The 14,489-nt window shown below is 39.7% G+C and overlaps 1 protein-coding gene across 1 annotated transcript in view; it reads left to right on the top strand.

Annotated features, from left to right (window-relative positions):
- The first annotated feature begins 716 nt into the window (after positions 1-716).
- Positions 717-14,489, top strand: part of LOC105892666 (integrin alpha-M-like) — a 25,021-nt gene continuing 11,248 nt past the window's right edge. Inside the window, exons 1-17 of the mRNA XM_031564246.1 lie at positions 717-791; positions 7,830-7,935; positions 8,211-8,314; positions 8,595-8,665; positions 8,786-8,900; positions 9,116-9,240; positions 9,347-9,489; positions 9,742-9,892; positions 10,153-10,303; positions 10,750-10,829; positions 11,288-11,411; positions 11,545-11,669; positions 12,385-12,531; positions 12,850-13,062; positions 13,206-13,339; positions 13,500-13,645; positions 14,079-14,227. Of these exons, the coding sequence (XP_031420106.1) occupies positions 755-791; positions 7,830-7,935; positions 8,211-8,314; positions 8,595-8,665; positions 8,786-8,900; positions 9,116-9,240; positions 9,347-9,489; positions 9,742-9,892; positions 10,153-10,303; positions 10,750-10,829; positions 11,288-11,411; positions 11,545-11,669; positions 12,385-12,531; positions 12,850-13,062; positions 13,206-13,339; positions 13,500-13,645; positions 14,079-14,227 (2,121 nt within the window). The 5' untranslated portion in view covers positions 717-754. The remainder of the gene's footprint in view (positions 792-7,829; positions 7,936-8,210; positions 8,315-8,594; positions 8,666-8,785; positions 8,901-9,115; positions 9,241-9,346; positions 9,490-9,741; positions 9,893-10,152; positions 10,304-10,749; positions 10,830-11,287; positions 11,412-11,544; positions 11,670-12,384; positions 12,532-12,849; positions 13,063-13,205; positions 13,340-13,499; positions 13,646-14,078; positions 14,228-14,489) is intronic.

Below are 14,489 nucleotides of genomic sequence, written 5' to 3'. Positions count from 1 at the left end.
AACAGCATCACCTTATGACTGGGTTTATGGCACACACACACAGACACACACACACACATTCTGTTTGTGGTGGCCTGTGTGGGGACGCTTCCGGTATAAAACCACAGAGTACATCATGAGCTACAAGGGCCTTTTTAAACCAGTTTGTCTGTGTATCCCTGTGTGTGTGTGTGCGTGTCTGTGTGTGTGTGTGTGAGAGTGTGTGTCTGTGTGTGTGTGTGTGTGTGCGTGTCTGTGTGTGTGTGTGTGAGAGTGTGTGTGTGTGTCTGTGTGTGTGTGTGTGTGTGTGAGAGTGTGTGTGTGTGTCTGTCTGTGTGTGCGCTTGGTTGTTGCATTATTGGGATACTTGTCAGCTCCTAGTCAGGATTTATGACCAAGCACCTTTTTCCGTCCCAAGACCACAGGTCGACGTAGTGATGTACATCTACACAGCCTGGCTGGCCTGAGGTGATGAAAGATCTGTTTATCTGTCCTTCACATGATCATTCATCATCAAAATTAATTTACTGTAGATATGAAACCAAAACTAGTTGCCTATAGAAACATATTCTAAAAACACACAGTTGCTTAAACGAAGCTTTAGAAGGTGAAATACTAAGAAGTGGAGAAGGCTGTTTCTCTAAAAGAGCCTCCGTCATTCTAAGTTTTTCTTTCCTGTGGCTTCTTCCTCTTCCTTTTATCCTCTTTCTATAAAACCACACAAAACTTCAGTGTAAAGCTGTCTTGCCTCTACTCAGTCAATGAGGAAGGAAGGATGGCAACTCTAATGGTAACGCTTGCCACTGTTTTGGGTAAGTACGACTCCTGGGACCTGTGGGGAAGTGTAGAAATGTCACAGTATCTGAAGTATGGTTACGCCTAATGCACTCATGCTTAATGCACTCATGCTTCATGCACAGCAATAATATGCAGTATGTTTACATATAATGCAACTGGTTTTGAAAAGTCTATATGAGATGATTAAATAATGCATGACTAGAGACAATTGTATTGTTATGGCGCTATATAAATAAAATTCAATTGAATTGAATTGAATGACTAATGGACAACAATAACGCTTAATTCACAGTAAATGACTAATAGTGAAGAGTAAAACTAATGCGTGTTAAGCATTGCACACAGTGCAATATGTCAAAGCTTTGTGGCTTTGACTTTATAGAGAACTAAAATGTAACCCTTCACTGATAAACTAAGACTAAGAACATATTTGCCAGTGAATCCTGAAGGAGCCCTTCTGATCTGAAGATGTGTACTTGTATATGTGCGTGTGCGTGTGCGTGTGCGTGTGCATGTGTGTGTGTACTCTTTTCATCAGAAGACCTAAAAGGAGAGTAAATGGTTACGGAAATGTGAGACCTATGAACAAGTTACAAGTTAACTTCTTTTTTTTTTAATGGGATTATTTTAGCAAAATTCCGATGTAAAAGGGTCATGACCGGCGAGGCCAGGTGTGTGAATGTTAGACCCAAACGCAGACACTGATACTAGACTTTGGAAGTGAGTTGAGACAGTTCTAGCAGCCAGACAAAGCTCACTCACATAGAATAGAAAACTACTCTAGAATACAATTGAGTACAACTTCACTCACATAGAATAGAGAACACTATTCTAGAATACAATCGAGTACAACTTCACTCACATAGAATAGAGAACACTATTCTAGAATACAATCGAGTACAACTTCACTCACATAGAATAGAGAACACTATTCTAGAATACAATCGAGTACAACTTCACTCACATAGAATAGAGAACACTATTCTAGAATACAATCGAGTACAACTTCACTCACATAGAATAGAGAACACTATTCTAGAATACAATCGAGTACAACTTCACTCACATAGAATAGAGAACACTATTCTAGAATACAATCGAGTACAACTTCACTCACATAGAATAGAGAACACTATTCTAGAATACAATCGAGTACAACTTCACTCACATAGAATAGCGCTTGGATAGAGTTGACATTGAAATGCAGAAATGCAGTTGCACACACACAAAACATTTTTTATTCAAATATCAAAGTTTGTAAACTTGGAGAGAGTCCAAGACCAGAGGATACAGCTGCTCTGCTGTGCTAATTAGCACTTCCTGAGTCTGAGTGTGGGAGATTATTTGGGGATTATTTTGATGGGGTGTTTACCTCTGAACACCAGTTTATAGTCTGACAGGACCTTAGGGCACAGAATAAGAAGGAATCAACCGAGAAAAAAAACGTGTGGTCCCTCAGCATATGGCCATTAACAGTTATGGAGTAACAGGGGCATAGGCATGAACTAACCGGATAGGCGGGGCAGAGTTCTACGGAGCGCTGTGAGGTGATATTTATTATCTTGTGCGCACAATTGATTGATTATCTTGTGGGAAAAGTTATTATCTTGTGCACACAAGACAATTATAACTTGTATAACTTCATGACTCCAACCCACTGAGACAGGGTAGGGGATTTACAGCTGAAACAAGGCTGTACAGCGCCACAGCAATTCACCATTACGCAACAGTTACAAAGCAGAAAAAAAACACTAAAAACCCAAGAGGAACAGTGCTTTCCTCACAGGGGATGTGGTCAACATACCAGGTTGTCTCCGTGGAAACTGCAATTACCCAACTAGAGATGCATTTATGACTTTTCATTATGGTACCTCAGTGGTGGAATGTGATCAATTAACAGCCATGGCAGCCTACATTCAAAGGGTAACACAAAGTGTTTAAAGAATCACCTCTTCAGGCGGGGCAGAGTTCTACGGAGCGCTGTGAGGTGATATTTATTATCTTGTGCGCACAACTTATTGATTATCTTGTGGGAAAAGTTTAACTTTTATAAGTTATAACTTTAACCGTTAAAGGGTCCAACATGCAACTATCATCTCATTTCTGCTTTTAGATCTCCTCCAGTAACCGTGTCTCTTCCCTGAAAAGGGATATGTTACAAGTCAAGAGTGTTGAAAAAAAGAGTTAAGTAATTAATTTGCTAATGCTAAAATGCTCACTGTTGATGCAATATGTGGTAATGCATCTCATTGTAATCAAAGTACATCCTTAGTTATTGGTTATGCAGTATAAGATGTCTTAAAATGTAGAAAAGAAATTAATGAGGTCCCATGTTAGAAACAGTAAGAACAGAATACTTACTCCTTTGCACCATTGGTGTGGATTGTACTAGAGAATCTGCAGGATTCTGTGACGGCAAGCCCAGCCCAGTTAGACGGTTGTCATGGGGACCAGTTGTGCAAGCGAGGTGGCCTAACACATGATCTGTTGCCTGAAGACATCTGACTAGCTTGATCTGATCATCCAGACACCACATTAGAGTCTATACACACAATTTCCTCGACCCGGGTAGAAATAGTTGTAGTGCTAGTATACACACACACGCATGTACAAGGAACTGAACTCTTTGGAACCATACACACACACGTACATGGAAAAGGAACTGAAATCTTTGGATCTCAAACTCAAGAGGGTTTTCCTGTTTTATTTGTTATTTTAGAGCGCTCTATTTTGATATATTTCAGCAAGGTTCATTGCTGTTGTAAGTCAATAAAGTGCCATCTGTTGAACTTAGCTTCTTGTGAGTTAGTCAAGACATACCACTCTCCGAACCTGGGTGGATGTCAGTGCCTGTATACCCATGCAGAGGGCTACAGGCGCTATGCATAGCTAGTTCTTTATGACAGTGCCTGGCAAGCAGTCATAATACTCTGTATTGTTCTACCTAGGCTTCTTCAACTTTCTTTAACTGTGAGTCTCAGCAGCTGTTTCTCTCTCTCTCTCTCTCTCTCTCTCTCTGTCTTTCTCTCTCTTACTCATCCTCCCTTACTCCCCATCTATCCATCTATCTATCTATCCATCTATCTATCCATCTATCTATCAATGCCTTTATTTTTCTCTAAATTGCTCATCTCTTGAATTTCTTTATCTCAGGATGCGACTGCTAAATAGACTTGAGGAGTAGCTGCAGTTTGTCTTCCTATTTCTGTTGTCCTGTTTGTTTGTGTTTTTGTCCTGTCTGGTTTGATTATCTACAAATACCTTTATATAATTATTAAGGTTGACTGTAGGTTTCATGGGTCTTTTCTCATGCTGCACTGGTTCATTGTAGTTGATTGTTGTTGGTTGTATTTGATGGTTGTTGTAGTTTGTTAAGATTATAATAGTATGAATTCCTATTGATGAACAATTTTGCAAATACCAATTATAAGGATTCTCTTAAGTGACCTGTGATTTCTTTTTTCTATGAATATTACTAATACTAAGTATTACTAAGAGGAAGAGATGTTGGGAAAGAGGAAGAGATGTTGAAATGTTAAAAGTGTATAAGGTCCTGTTTAAAGTGAGGACGTGGTGCGTCATTCAAGTGTTGCCCTGTTATCCCTCACTTGTAAGTTGCTTTGGGTAAAGGAAATTACTTCACTTGTATCTGTTATAAGTGAACCAGAGGCAGTTGCACTTCAATGTCAATGCTCAGTTTTTCCTTAACCTGCTTTCACTTGGGTTGCCAAATCCTTCACTTTTTGCCTTTAGTTAAAGCAAAAGACTTCTTCTTGATGTAAATTATTGTAATTGGCTACAAGACTAAAATAATGTGTTTCTCATTAATCTCAATTTGTTTTATTGAATCTAATTTTATGTCATAAATCCATCCAACGTTTCTTCATGCTCACGGGTTTCACGATTTGTCATTTGCAATGTTAGGGTATCACCTAATACAATAGTTTACTTAGCAGTAGGCCTACTGTGAGACAGTTAGTAGTTAGTGTAGGCCAGTACATTTTATATTATAGGCCTACAACCCCCCCTTGGACCCTTTGCCCATAGTAATCACGCATTACATTTGTCTGCATTTTATATTCTTTGCTTTAACCCCCCCGACCAAAAAACACTGTTCTACAACCCCCCATAGATAGATAAATGATAGCAATTATTAGTAGTAGTAGTATTAGTAGCAGTATATTTATAGTTACGGTATTTATGATTGTTATTATTATTATTATTTTTTTTTTTAATGGTTGTTGTTGTTACTAGCTTTTGTTTTTGTTATTATTATTATTAGCCTCTATTGTTATTATCATCATTCCTGCAAAGCCTGCATTTATGCCAAGTCTCAGCTCCATGTGAGACAGAAGCCTGGTTTGTTCTGCAAAGCTGTTGAATTCTCGGCTCAATTTTAGATAAACACAGCCTCAGGTCGTCCTCAATCTGAGCGCGATTGCAGTATTTTGTTTTAAGTGCAGTCATTTGGAGCAGCCTGCCTCACACAAGTATGTCGAAGCGAAAGGGAGGACAAAGGCCACATCAGACAGTCATGAGGTCATGCCAAAGGTCAAGATTTTCAGACAAATGCATTCACTTTGCCAACAAGGAGCAGCAGCCTGGATTGGATGGTATTTCCATTGAGTTTTATAAGGTCTTTTAAGAAGAAATTAGAGGTCCTCTTCTTACGTGCTTAAACTATTCTTATGAGACACTAGCTAATCGAATTAGGAATAATAACAACATACTAGGATTAACCATCAATGGATTTGATACAAAAATCTCATTGTATGCTGACGACGCTACCTTCTTTATACAACCAAAACAGACAGTACTGGCAGCCCTTATGGAAGACCTTAACTCTTTTTCTCTAATCTCCGGTTTAAAACCAAACTATGAAAAATTTACAATCTTAAAAATTGGTGCCATCAAATATTCAAATATGAAGCTACACTGCTCCGATCAAGTCAAACGGAGCAATGGTCCTGTCAATATGCTTGGGATTACTATACCAGAAAATATGGCTGAATTGACCAAAGTCAACTTCAATAAAAAAATTATAAAGATGGACAAGATACTCATGCCTTGGTATGGGAAATCATTGTCCCTTTATGGAAAAGTGACTTTAATAAACACACTCGTAGTTTCTCAATTTGTTTATTTATTTATATCATTACCTTCACCAGATCAAGGATTCTATAAGATATATGAAACAAAAATCTTAAAATTTTGATGGAATGGCAAACCAGAACGAATAAAGCGGAAATACATTTATAATTCTTATGATAGAGACGGATTTGGTCTAACTAATATAGAAACCCTGAATCAATCACTAAAAGCTTCTTCGATCCAGAAGGCATACCAAAATAGGGGATGGGCATACTGTAAGATATTAGAAAACCGTCACCCCCTCTTTAAAACAAATCTGTTTCCATTTATTCAGCTGGAAGCTGCTTATTTCTCTTGGTTTTTAAAAGAGTATTTAAAAAATGTTTTGATTTTACTAATGAAGCAATAATGGCTTGGTTACATTTTCAATACCATCCTCCTGAGGGACCAAACGATATCTTAAGCCAGATGCTATATTTAAATTCAAACATACTGATAGAGGGTAAACCTTTATTTTTCCCAACTCTCATCAAAAACGGGATTATATTTATTAATGACCTGACTGATCCAAAAGGAAGTTTTTATGATTTTAATACTTTCTGTAAGATCTTTGGGAAATGATGTACGCTGTTTGAATACAATCAGCTGTGTGCAGCAGTTCCAGTGAGGTGGAAAAAAAGGAATACATAATACAGACTGACTTTTGGTTTGCAGACCTTGCATTAGAGAGTATAAATGGCTTAAAAATGTAAAATAAACAAAGCAGTATATACACATGTTTTACATAGTAGAAAATTGACAGCCTTTCCACACAAGTTTTCCAATTTTTGGTAAAATCAATTTGATACTCCTATTGACTGGAATAAAGTATTTAATATGATTTATATTACAACTGTTGATTCCAAACTACGTATGCTGCAGATAAAAATTATTTATAAATATCTCCCGACTAAGAAAATGTTAAACATCTGGGGTATTGAGGAGTCGGGCTCCTGTCACTTTTGTAGTGCAGAAGAAGAAGATCTGTTACACCTATTCTGGTATTGTCCTGTAGTAGCACATTTTTGGGAGACTGTACATAGATGGATAGGTCCCAGCACTAAGAACTTTAGAACATCTCCTGATATAGTTCTGTTGGGTGATTTGAAGATGGGTGGCAATGGGTTGAATAACATAGTAATACTTCTAGCCAAGGCATTCATTTTTAGATCTCAAAATATGAATGAGCTTAATCCAACTTTATTTAAGAAATATGTTAAACAATATTATATGTTGGAAGCCATAATTGCTGGGGATGAGAGTGATAGGGTTACACAAAAATGGGAAAATCTTATTCTCCGGGAACACTGGAATTGACTAAGGAGTAAAAAAATATATAAAAAATATAATTATAAAAGATGGGCGTGATAATTCTTGTTTTTCTTTTGGGTTCATACACACACATTTTCTTTAGTATTGTTACTACTTTTGTTTGTTGTGTTTTTGTCACTATTTGTATATGTATGTTTGTCTAGTTTGGTTTAGTTTTCTTGTTTTCTCCATGTTGATATGTTTTTTTCTTATGCGTATGCTTACACCTGTGCGAGTACGGTGACTCTGCAGACAATTCATCCATCCCACTATTTATTTTTGTCATCATTAATGTTGTTATTATTATTAATGGTGGCGGGATTTAAAAAAAACAAAAAAACAAGGAGCAGCACGCTGGCATCTTGGCCTCGCAAAGACGAGTTTTGTGGCCGTGCATTTCTCATCTGAAGCGCTTGATGAAGCACTTATTTAACTTGTTGTTAGCACATAACATCAACATTATATTGATACAAAACGAGAGACATGTACCCATGCTTGTTCTCTTTTGAAGTTTGGTGTTTTAAACTTTTGACACCCTTGCCTATAGCCATGACTCCTATTTCTTTTTAGAGGTGTAAATATGTTTTACATTTAAAACTGTTTCTCATCAGCTTTTCAAATGGTGGCATGTTTCAACATTGAGTCTACTTCTTGGAGACACATCACCCAACCAGCCGAGGGCTTTGGCTACAGAGTGATCCAGGATAGTGAATCACGGTACGAATGGCAGGAATACCCAGAAGATGCTCATCTAGCATAATCAATGACATCGCTAACATCATTTATACGATCTATAATACTTCCTCTTTATCCTCCTCTATAGTCTGCCAGCATAATCAATGGCGTCGCTAACATCATTTATACGATCTATAATACTTCCTCTTTATCCTCCTCTATAGTCTGCCAGCATAATCAATGAAACTCACTAACAGCATTTAAAGTCATCTGTACTGCTTCATCTTTATTTTGTTAACCAACTTCTTCCTCTATAGTCTGTTGGTAAGTGCCCCTCTAGAGCAGCATAGTGTGGACAGGAGAGGACAAGTTTACCAATGTCAGGTCTCACCCACGTCCTGCTCAATTCTACAAATAAATGGTATGTATTTACACATGTATATAACAGCTATATGTTGATGTACCGTATATATATATTTTATGTATGAGGCACACTTGTGTTCAGTCACAACTTTCAGTTATTTCATATTTGAACTCCCCAAACCTTCAGTCAACTTTTCCTGAATTTAGAATGAATTCCTTTCAATTTCCAAGATCTTAATTTCCAAGTGTCCCAGACTTAAGACATGTCTCTCATGTCTCTCATCCTCTTTGTTGCTTTGCTCTATACTATATTTGTATTCCATTTGTGTGTGCAATAGTTCCCTCAGATGGAGTGAATATGTCCCTTGGCCTGTCAATGAGCAAGACTGAGACGTCCCCAAAGACAGTGGTAGGTCACCCCTCCCCTCCCATCCCATCTCTCTGTCGGTCTTTTTTCTTGCCAACACTCTTTCTCTCCTGTGCTTCACTTTCTTTTTTCTTACTCTTTCTTACTTTTGTTGTCGGTCAGGTTTGTGGTCCGACTATCCCTAAAGAGTGTGACAGCATCAATCTCTATGGCGGGATGTGTTTCAGCATTAGTCCATCACTTAAAACAGACGGACCGCTGCCATCTTCTCTTGAAGGTAGGACTACACACACAATTCTCCTTCATACAAAGCATTAGTATCAGGACACTTAGATCAGTTTAATTGTATTTGTATGTTCAGTTTACTATATCCAGACATATTAGGAAACTTAAATTGAAGTAAAAAAATATTTAAAATGTTTAAAATGTTTGAAAGCAAAAACTCTGAATAAGATATGTACAATGGCGGTGCTCTAAATGTTTCCTCTTCAGAGTGCAAGGCTACAGATATTGCCTTCTTACTGGACGGATCTGGAAGTGTGAAAGGTTACCAGTTCAGTACCATGATGACGTTTGTGAAGAATCTTATCAGAAAACTTCTGAAGCAGAACACCAAAGTGAGCCTGACTCCTCTCTGACCTTGCATAACCTTATTTATACAGGTCCATGTAGATTTCCAGTTGACTTCTGGACTGAGCTGTTTTTGTTCTTCTTTCCCTGCAGTTTGCTTTTGCCCAGTACTCCTACTCCTGCACCATCCACTTTAACTTTAACCAGTTTCAGAGAACAGCGTGGGAACGTCAGGTGGACCAAATCCAGCAGCTACAAGGAGGCACGCATACTGCCAAAGCCATCAAGACAGTTGTGTAAGTCTTAAATGAACCTGAAACCTTCAACTGTTCTAATTTACCCCCTGGACTAGACTTTCCTCTCAAAATGGCACCAATTTCTCTTCCATATTAATCCTCTCTCATTGGAACTGTTAAAAAGGCAGTACGACTTCATGACTCAGTCATAAGCACTAAATAACTGTCTGTTGTTCATGAAGAGCTTATAATAGTATATGATAATCTAAAGTACTGTATATATCATGAGCCTGTTTATGCTAATTTGCACAGGGACAGTGTGTTTGATTCCTCTGCTGGAGCGCGACCGGATGCCAACAGGATTCTCATTGTCATCACAGATGGGGAGTCCAGTGATTCCAACCAATATCCCTCTGTCACAGCACAGGCTGACAGAAAGAACATTATTAGATACGCTGTTGGGGTATGAGGTGCTATATGATCACTTTTTACATTTATTCATTTAGCAGATGCCTTTCTCCAAAGAAATTTAAATCCTGTCCAGATATGAATTTTTGTCAGTATGTTGTTATATGATATTAGTATTGCCAGCACCTTGCTCTTCCAGTTGAGCAACAGGAACATTTCTAGATACAATTTCAAAAACAAACATATGACTTGCTCTGGTGTAAGGAGCTAATTCTCCCCTAATGTGAGATGCTAATTCTCTTCCTCATGTGACAGGTTGGCAATGCTTTTAACACACAGAGAGCACTAAAGGAGCTCAGGGGCATAGCGTCCTCACCAGAATTAGACCACATGTTTAAAGTGGACAGCTTTGAGGCACTGGACAAAATTAGCAATGCCCTGGAAAAGAGCATCATTGCCATTGAAGGTAGGGGCACATTCAGATTTGTCAGCACTTGCAACTATTCTTACAACCAGAGGAAGAAACAACTTTACCTAATGAGTCATTATGGACTTTTGCTATAAAAACAAGGACCTAACTAGTTAACTAGACAGACTTGCCTTAAAAAACTAACACAGCACAGTTGGCAGTGATAGAAACTACTGAACTTGTGAACGGATGTATTTCAGTAATATATAGCGGACATAGCTGGTGTTTTTTTCTCTCCCTCACATGTTAGTTAGCTCGCTATTTTTCAGCAAAAACTCCCCAATGCCTCTGAATTATAAACCTGCATAAAATTGCTTAAAAGACACTCACACACAAACTCTTCTCTTGTGTCAGTAAGACACTGCAGCGGAGGCATGGTGGTCTAGTCATATGCAGGAGCATGTTGAGGTTAATGTTTCCTGTACCCCTCTCTTTTACCCCAGGAACCCAAACCACTGGTGACTCCACCCATATGGAATTTGCCCAGAATGGATTTAGTGCAGCTCTTGTGTCCAGCCCAGATGTACGTTCCGATGTTTTCAATATTGTATTGTTACTTACAACTTTTGAAAAATGTATCATATTGTGATTGTGGGTGATAGTGCTTCAGGAGGTAGAGGAGTCGTTTAGCAAACCGTAGCTTGCTAGTTCGATGTTGTGTCCTCCTCACCAAGTGTTGAAGAGTCCTTGAGCAAGACACTGAACCCCCAACCGCTTCCGATGTGCAACTTAGAGAGTAGCCTCTGCCATCGGTGTATAGTGTCTGAAGCATCCATCTGTAAAGCGCTTTGAGTGCTCTATGAGTAGAAAAGCGTTATATAAATGCAGTCCATTTACCATTTATAATATAGCTAGTATTCTTTTTAAACGAGACTACTTCAGATTTTAAAGGACTTCTATAATAATGGTGATGAATGTTTGTGTAAGGGTGGACCTTTCTGTGGCGTATGAAAGTGAACTTCTATGCTTTTTCTCTTGCAGGAGAGGTTGCTAGTGAGTGTGATTGGGGCAAATGACTGGAGAGGGGGTTACCAGGACATCCCTCTGTCCAGCAGGACGCCCAGTTTTAGGAGGGTTGATGAGGTCACTCCTGACAGCTATCTGGGTGAGAGACTGCTCGCCCTGGCACTGAAATGTTTTATACTCTGCCACCTTGAGCTTGTTGTGTCTAATTTACATAGTGACATGTAAAAGTGACAGTTATGTTTCTATTGTCATATTTTCTAACCCCTCTCCAGGCTATTCCATGGCTGTAGCAAGCAGAGACGGACAGAACTACATCGTTATGGGAGCCCCCAGGTATAAACACAAGGGGTTGCTCATGGTCTTCTTTCCTGGAGACGCCCCAAAGATGCTCAAACAGGTACTGAGGTCACTGTGATAACAACTCATATATTATATCAATGCAAAAACGCGTGGTGCTTATTCAAGCCCGCCACTGAAACAACGGAGAGGTGATGTGGTGAACTCAAACACTCGACTCGAACACAGTGATGGAGAGAGAATAAACTTTTACGTAACATGGTTCGTTACACGGGTAGTCAATCCAATATTCAAGCAAACAATCCAAGAGGGCATAGGCAAAAGAGTAATCCGTAAGAGGTTGGAAACACAGGGAAATCAATAAACATAGAATAATAGCTGATCGCTGGAAACCGGGGAAATAACGAAAATAACACTGATGAACAATGATCGCTAGGAAGACGGAAAAACACAATGAAAATATCATGACGTGAAGGCAACGAAAAACAATACAATAGATAATAAGGGACAGGTGAAAACAATCAAGGCGAGGCAGACAATCAAGGGCAGGGGGTGAGGAGTCAGACACGAGGAGACAAAAATAAACAAACACAAAACCGAAAAACACATGACAACACAAGGAAAACGAACTACGAAACAGGACGGGGCTTAACAGCCACCAGTTTAGACTGTGATTGTCTTTGGGAGCAGCTACCGTACCCGAGCACAAATATACAAAGACCTAATTAGCAAAGTTGCCGACGTTACCTAGCAACCCTTTAAACATCACCAGCTTCATCATACTTACCATCAACAACATCATCTCTCTCTCTTAGTCTCAGATCGGTGCTTACTTTGGAGCAGAGGTGTGTGTGGTGGATTTGGATGGAGACTCCAACACTGATCTGATTCTGGCGTCTGCCCCCATGCACACAGAAGGAGGGAGAGAGGGGAAAGTGTTTGTCTATAAATTCACCAAGGAGGTATGAGAAAAGTACTCATGCAGAATCCATATCTGATGAATAGTGATGAATTATGAGAGCATCACAGGCACAGTAATCAAAGACTTCACAATATAATTCATGTTGTACACCCATACATAAGTGGCCTGTTGGGCATGTCTAGTCATGTGCATGTGTCTTATTTCTACCATAACTGAAAGAACAGTAGTGTGTTTGATGGACTTATTTCATACGTATGCCAAGACCAAAGGTAAAGGTACATGCTAATAACGCTGCCTCAAATCTCACACCATAAGGAGGCCAATACACACGTAGGCTACTTTCATCTTTTCCGTGCAGTATTTTCACACAGTGGTGTCTGACACTGGTGTGTCCCTGCTGGGGATGGAGGGTCAGTTGGGGAGGTTTGGCTCGTCTCTGGCCAGCCTGGCAGACCTGAACGGGGATGGGATCAGGGATGTGGCAGTGGGAGCTCCTCTGGAGGATGACGGACAGGGCAGCGTGTACATCTTCAACGGGAGGAGACGAGGAGTCAAACCCAACTACTCACAGGTGAGAGAGGGAGAGAGAGAGAGTGAGACGGAAAGATACAGAATGAATAAAACTTAAGTCTGTGTTGAATGGACTTAATTTGGTGTAACAAAACATACACATGAGGACAAACAATCATCACTTTATCATCTCTTCTGTTATAGAGGATTGCAGGTTCATCGGTGCGGTCCGGACTGCGGTTCTTTGGCCTGACTGTGGCCCAGTCTGCTTTGGATCAGAGTGGAGACGGGCTGCCTGACATTGCAGTCGGGTCCAAAGGAGCGGTTCTGCTGCTCAGGTTCTCGTACTCTCCCCACCCTGCTAATGGGCAGATCAAAAATGTATTTCCAAACTAAAACTCCAGTGCAGCTGAGATATAGTCCATGAGTACCCTGCTAGCGATGCTAGAACTGATGCAGCTGTTGAGGTGTCACTAATGACATTTTTTTCTGTCACAGGTCAAGGCCCATTGTGTCCATAGTCACAAGCGTTACATTTAATCCGCCCAAAATCCCCACATCCATCTCCGACTGCACGGATTCTCAACAGAACAAAGTCAGAGTGTGCTTCACCATGACCAAGTCTACTAGGGATAGTTTAGCAGGTACACAACTTTCGTGACTTGGTCAACCCCAGCGATGTACAAAGCATTGGCAGTTGTGATGCAAAGATTACAGGTTCCGACTTAAGGAAAGTGTACTTGTGTATGGCTTATTGTTGCAGATGTTTTGGTTTAAAGGTGTAGCCCTCAATTCTAATCCAATGCACTTTTTTGTCATGTTCAGTGAAATTTTTCTCACAGTCCTCTGGCTGTCCGTTCAGTGTTTGCCGTCCAAAAAATTCCGGTGTTCGTATGCAGTCTTGGCTTTGTAAAAGGGAAACAAACATAAGCCTGCACTAAACAAACAATAAGTCTGCACTATGCCAGCCAATCAACAATGTCGCTTCAGGAGCACTGAAGGGAGGGGTGTATTTGATTGCCTAAACACAGAACTGATAATATAAGTCTTAGTTATTGGTAATTGTTTTTCTTTCAGGACTGCAGGCAAAACTCAACTACACGCTGAGCTTGGATTTCGTCCGGCAAAAATTTCGGGCCTTCTTCAAAGGAAAAGAGAGGCAGGAAAACAAAGAGGTCACGGTGTCTCTGAAAGAAAACTGTTTCGAACACTCTTTTCTTGTCCAGGCGAGTCTATGATTCTCGAGCAGAGCTACTATGAGTGTTATGTAATAAATGTAACAATGAACACTTGCGGTCAGTGTGACAAATGAAGTAATCTACACATTTCCATCCTCTCAAAGGTTAAAAAGACTTAATTCACAAAATATTCCATTCGTCATATACTCAGGGGCGACAGTGGTACAGGAGGTAGAGAAGTCGTTTAGTAATCAGAAGGTAGCTAGTTCGGTTCCCTGTCGAAGCGTCCTTGAGCAAGACGCTGAACCCC

Source organism: Clupea harengus, chromosome 1 (assembly GCF_900700415.2).
Source record: "Clupea harengus chromosome 1, Ch_v2.0.2, whole genome shotgun sequence".
Taxonomy (NCBI): Eukaryota; Metazoa; Chordata; class Actinopteri; order Clupeiformes; family Clupeidae; genus Clupea; species Clupea harengus.
This window is presented reverse-complemented; position numbering and strand designations above follow the sequence as displayed.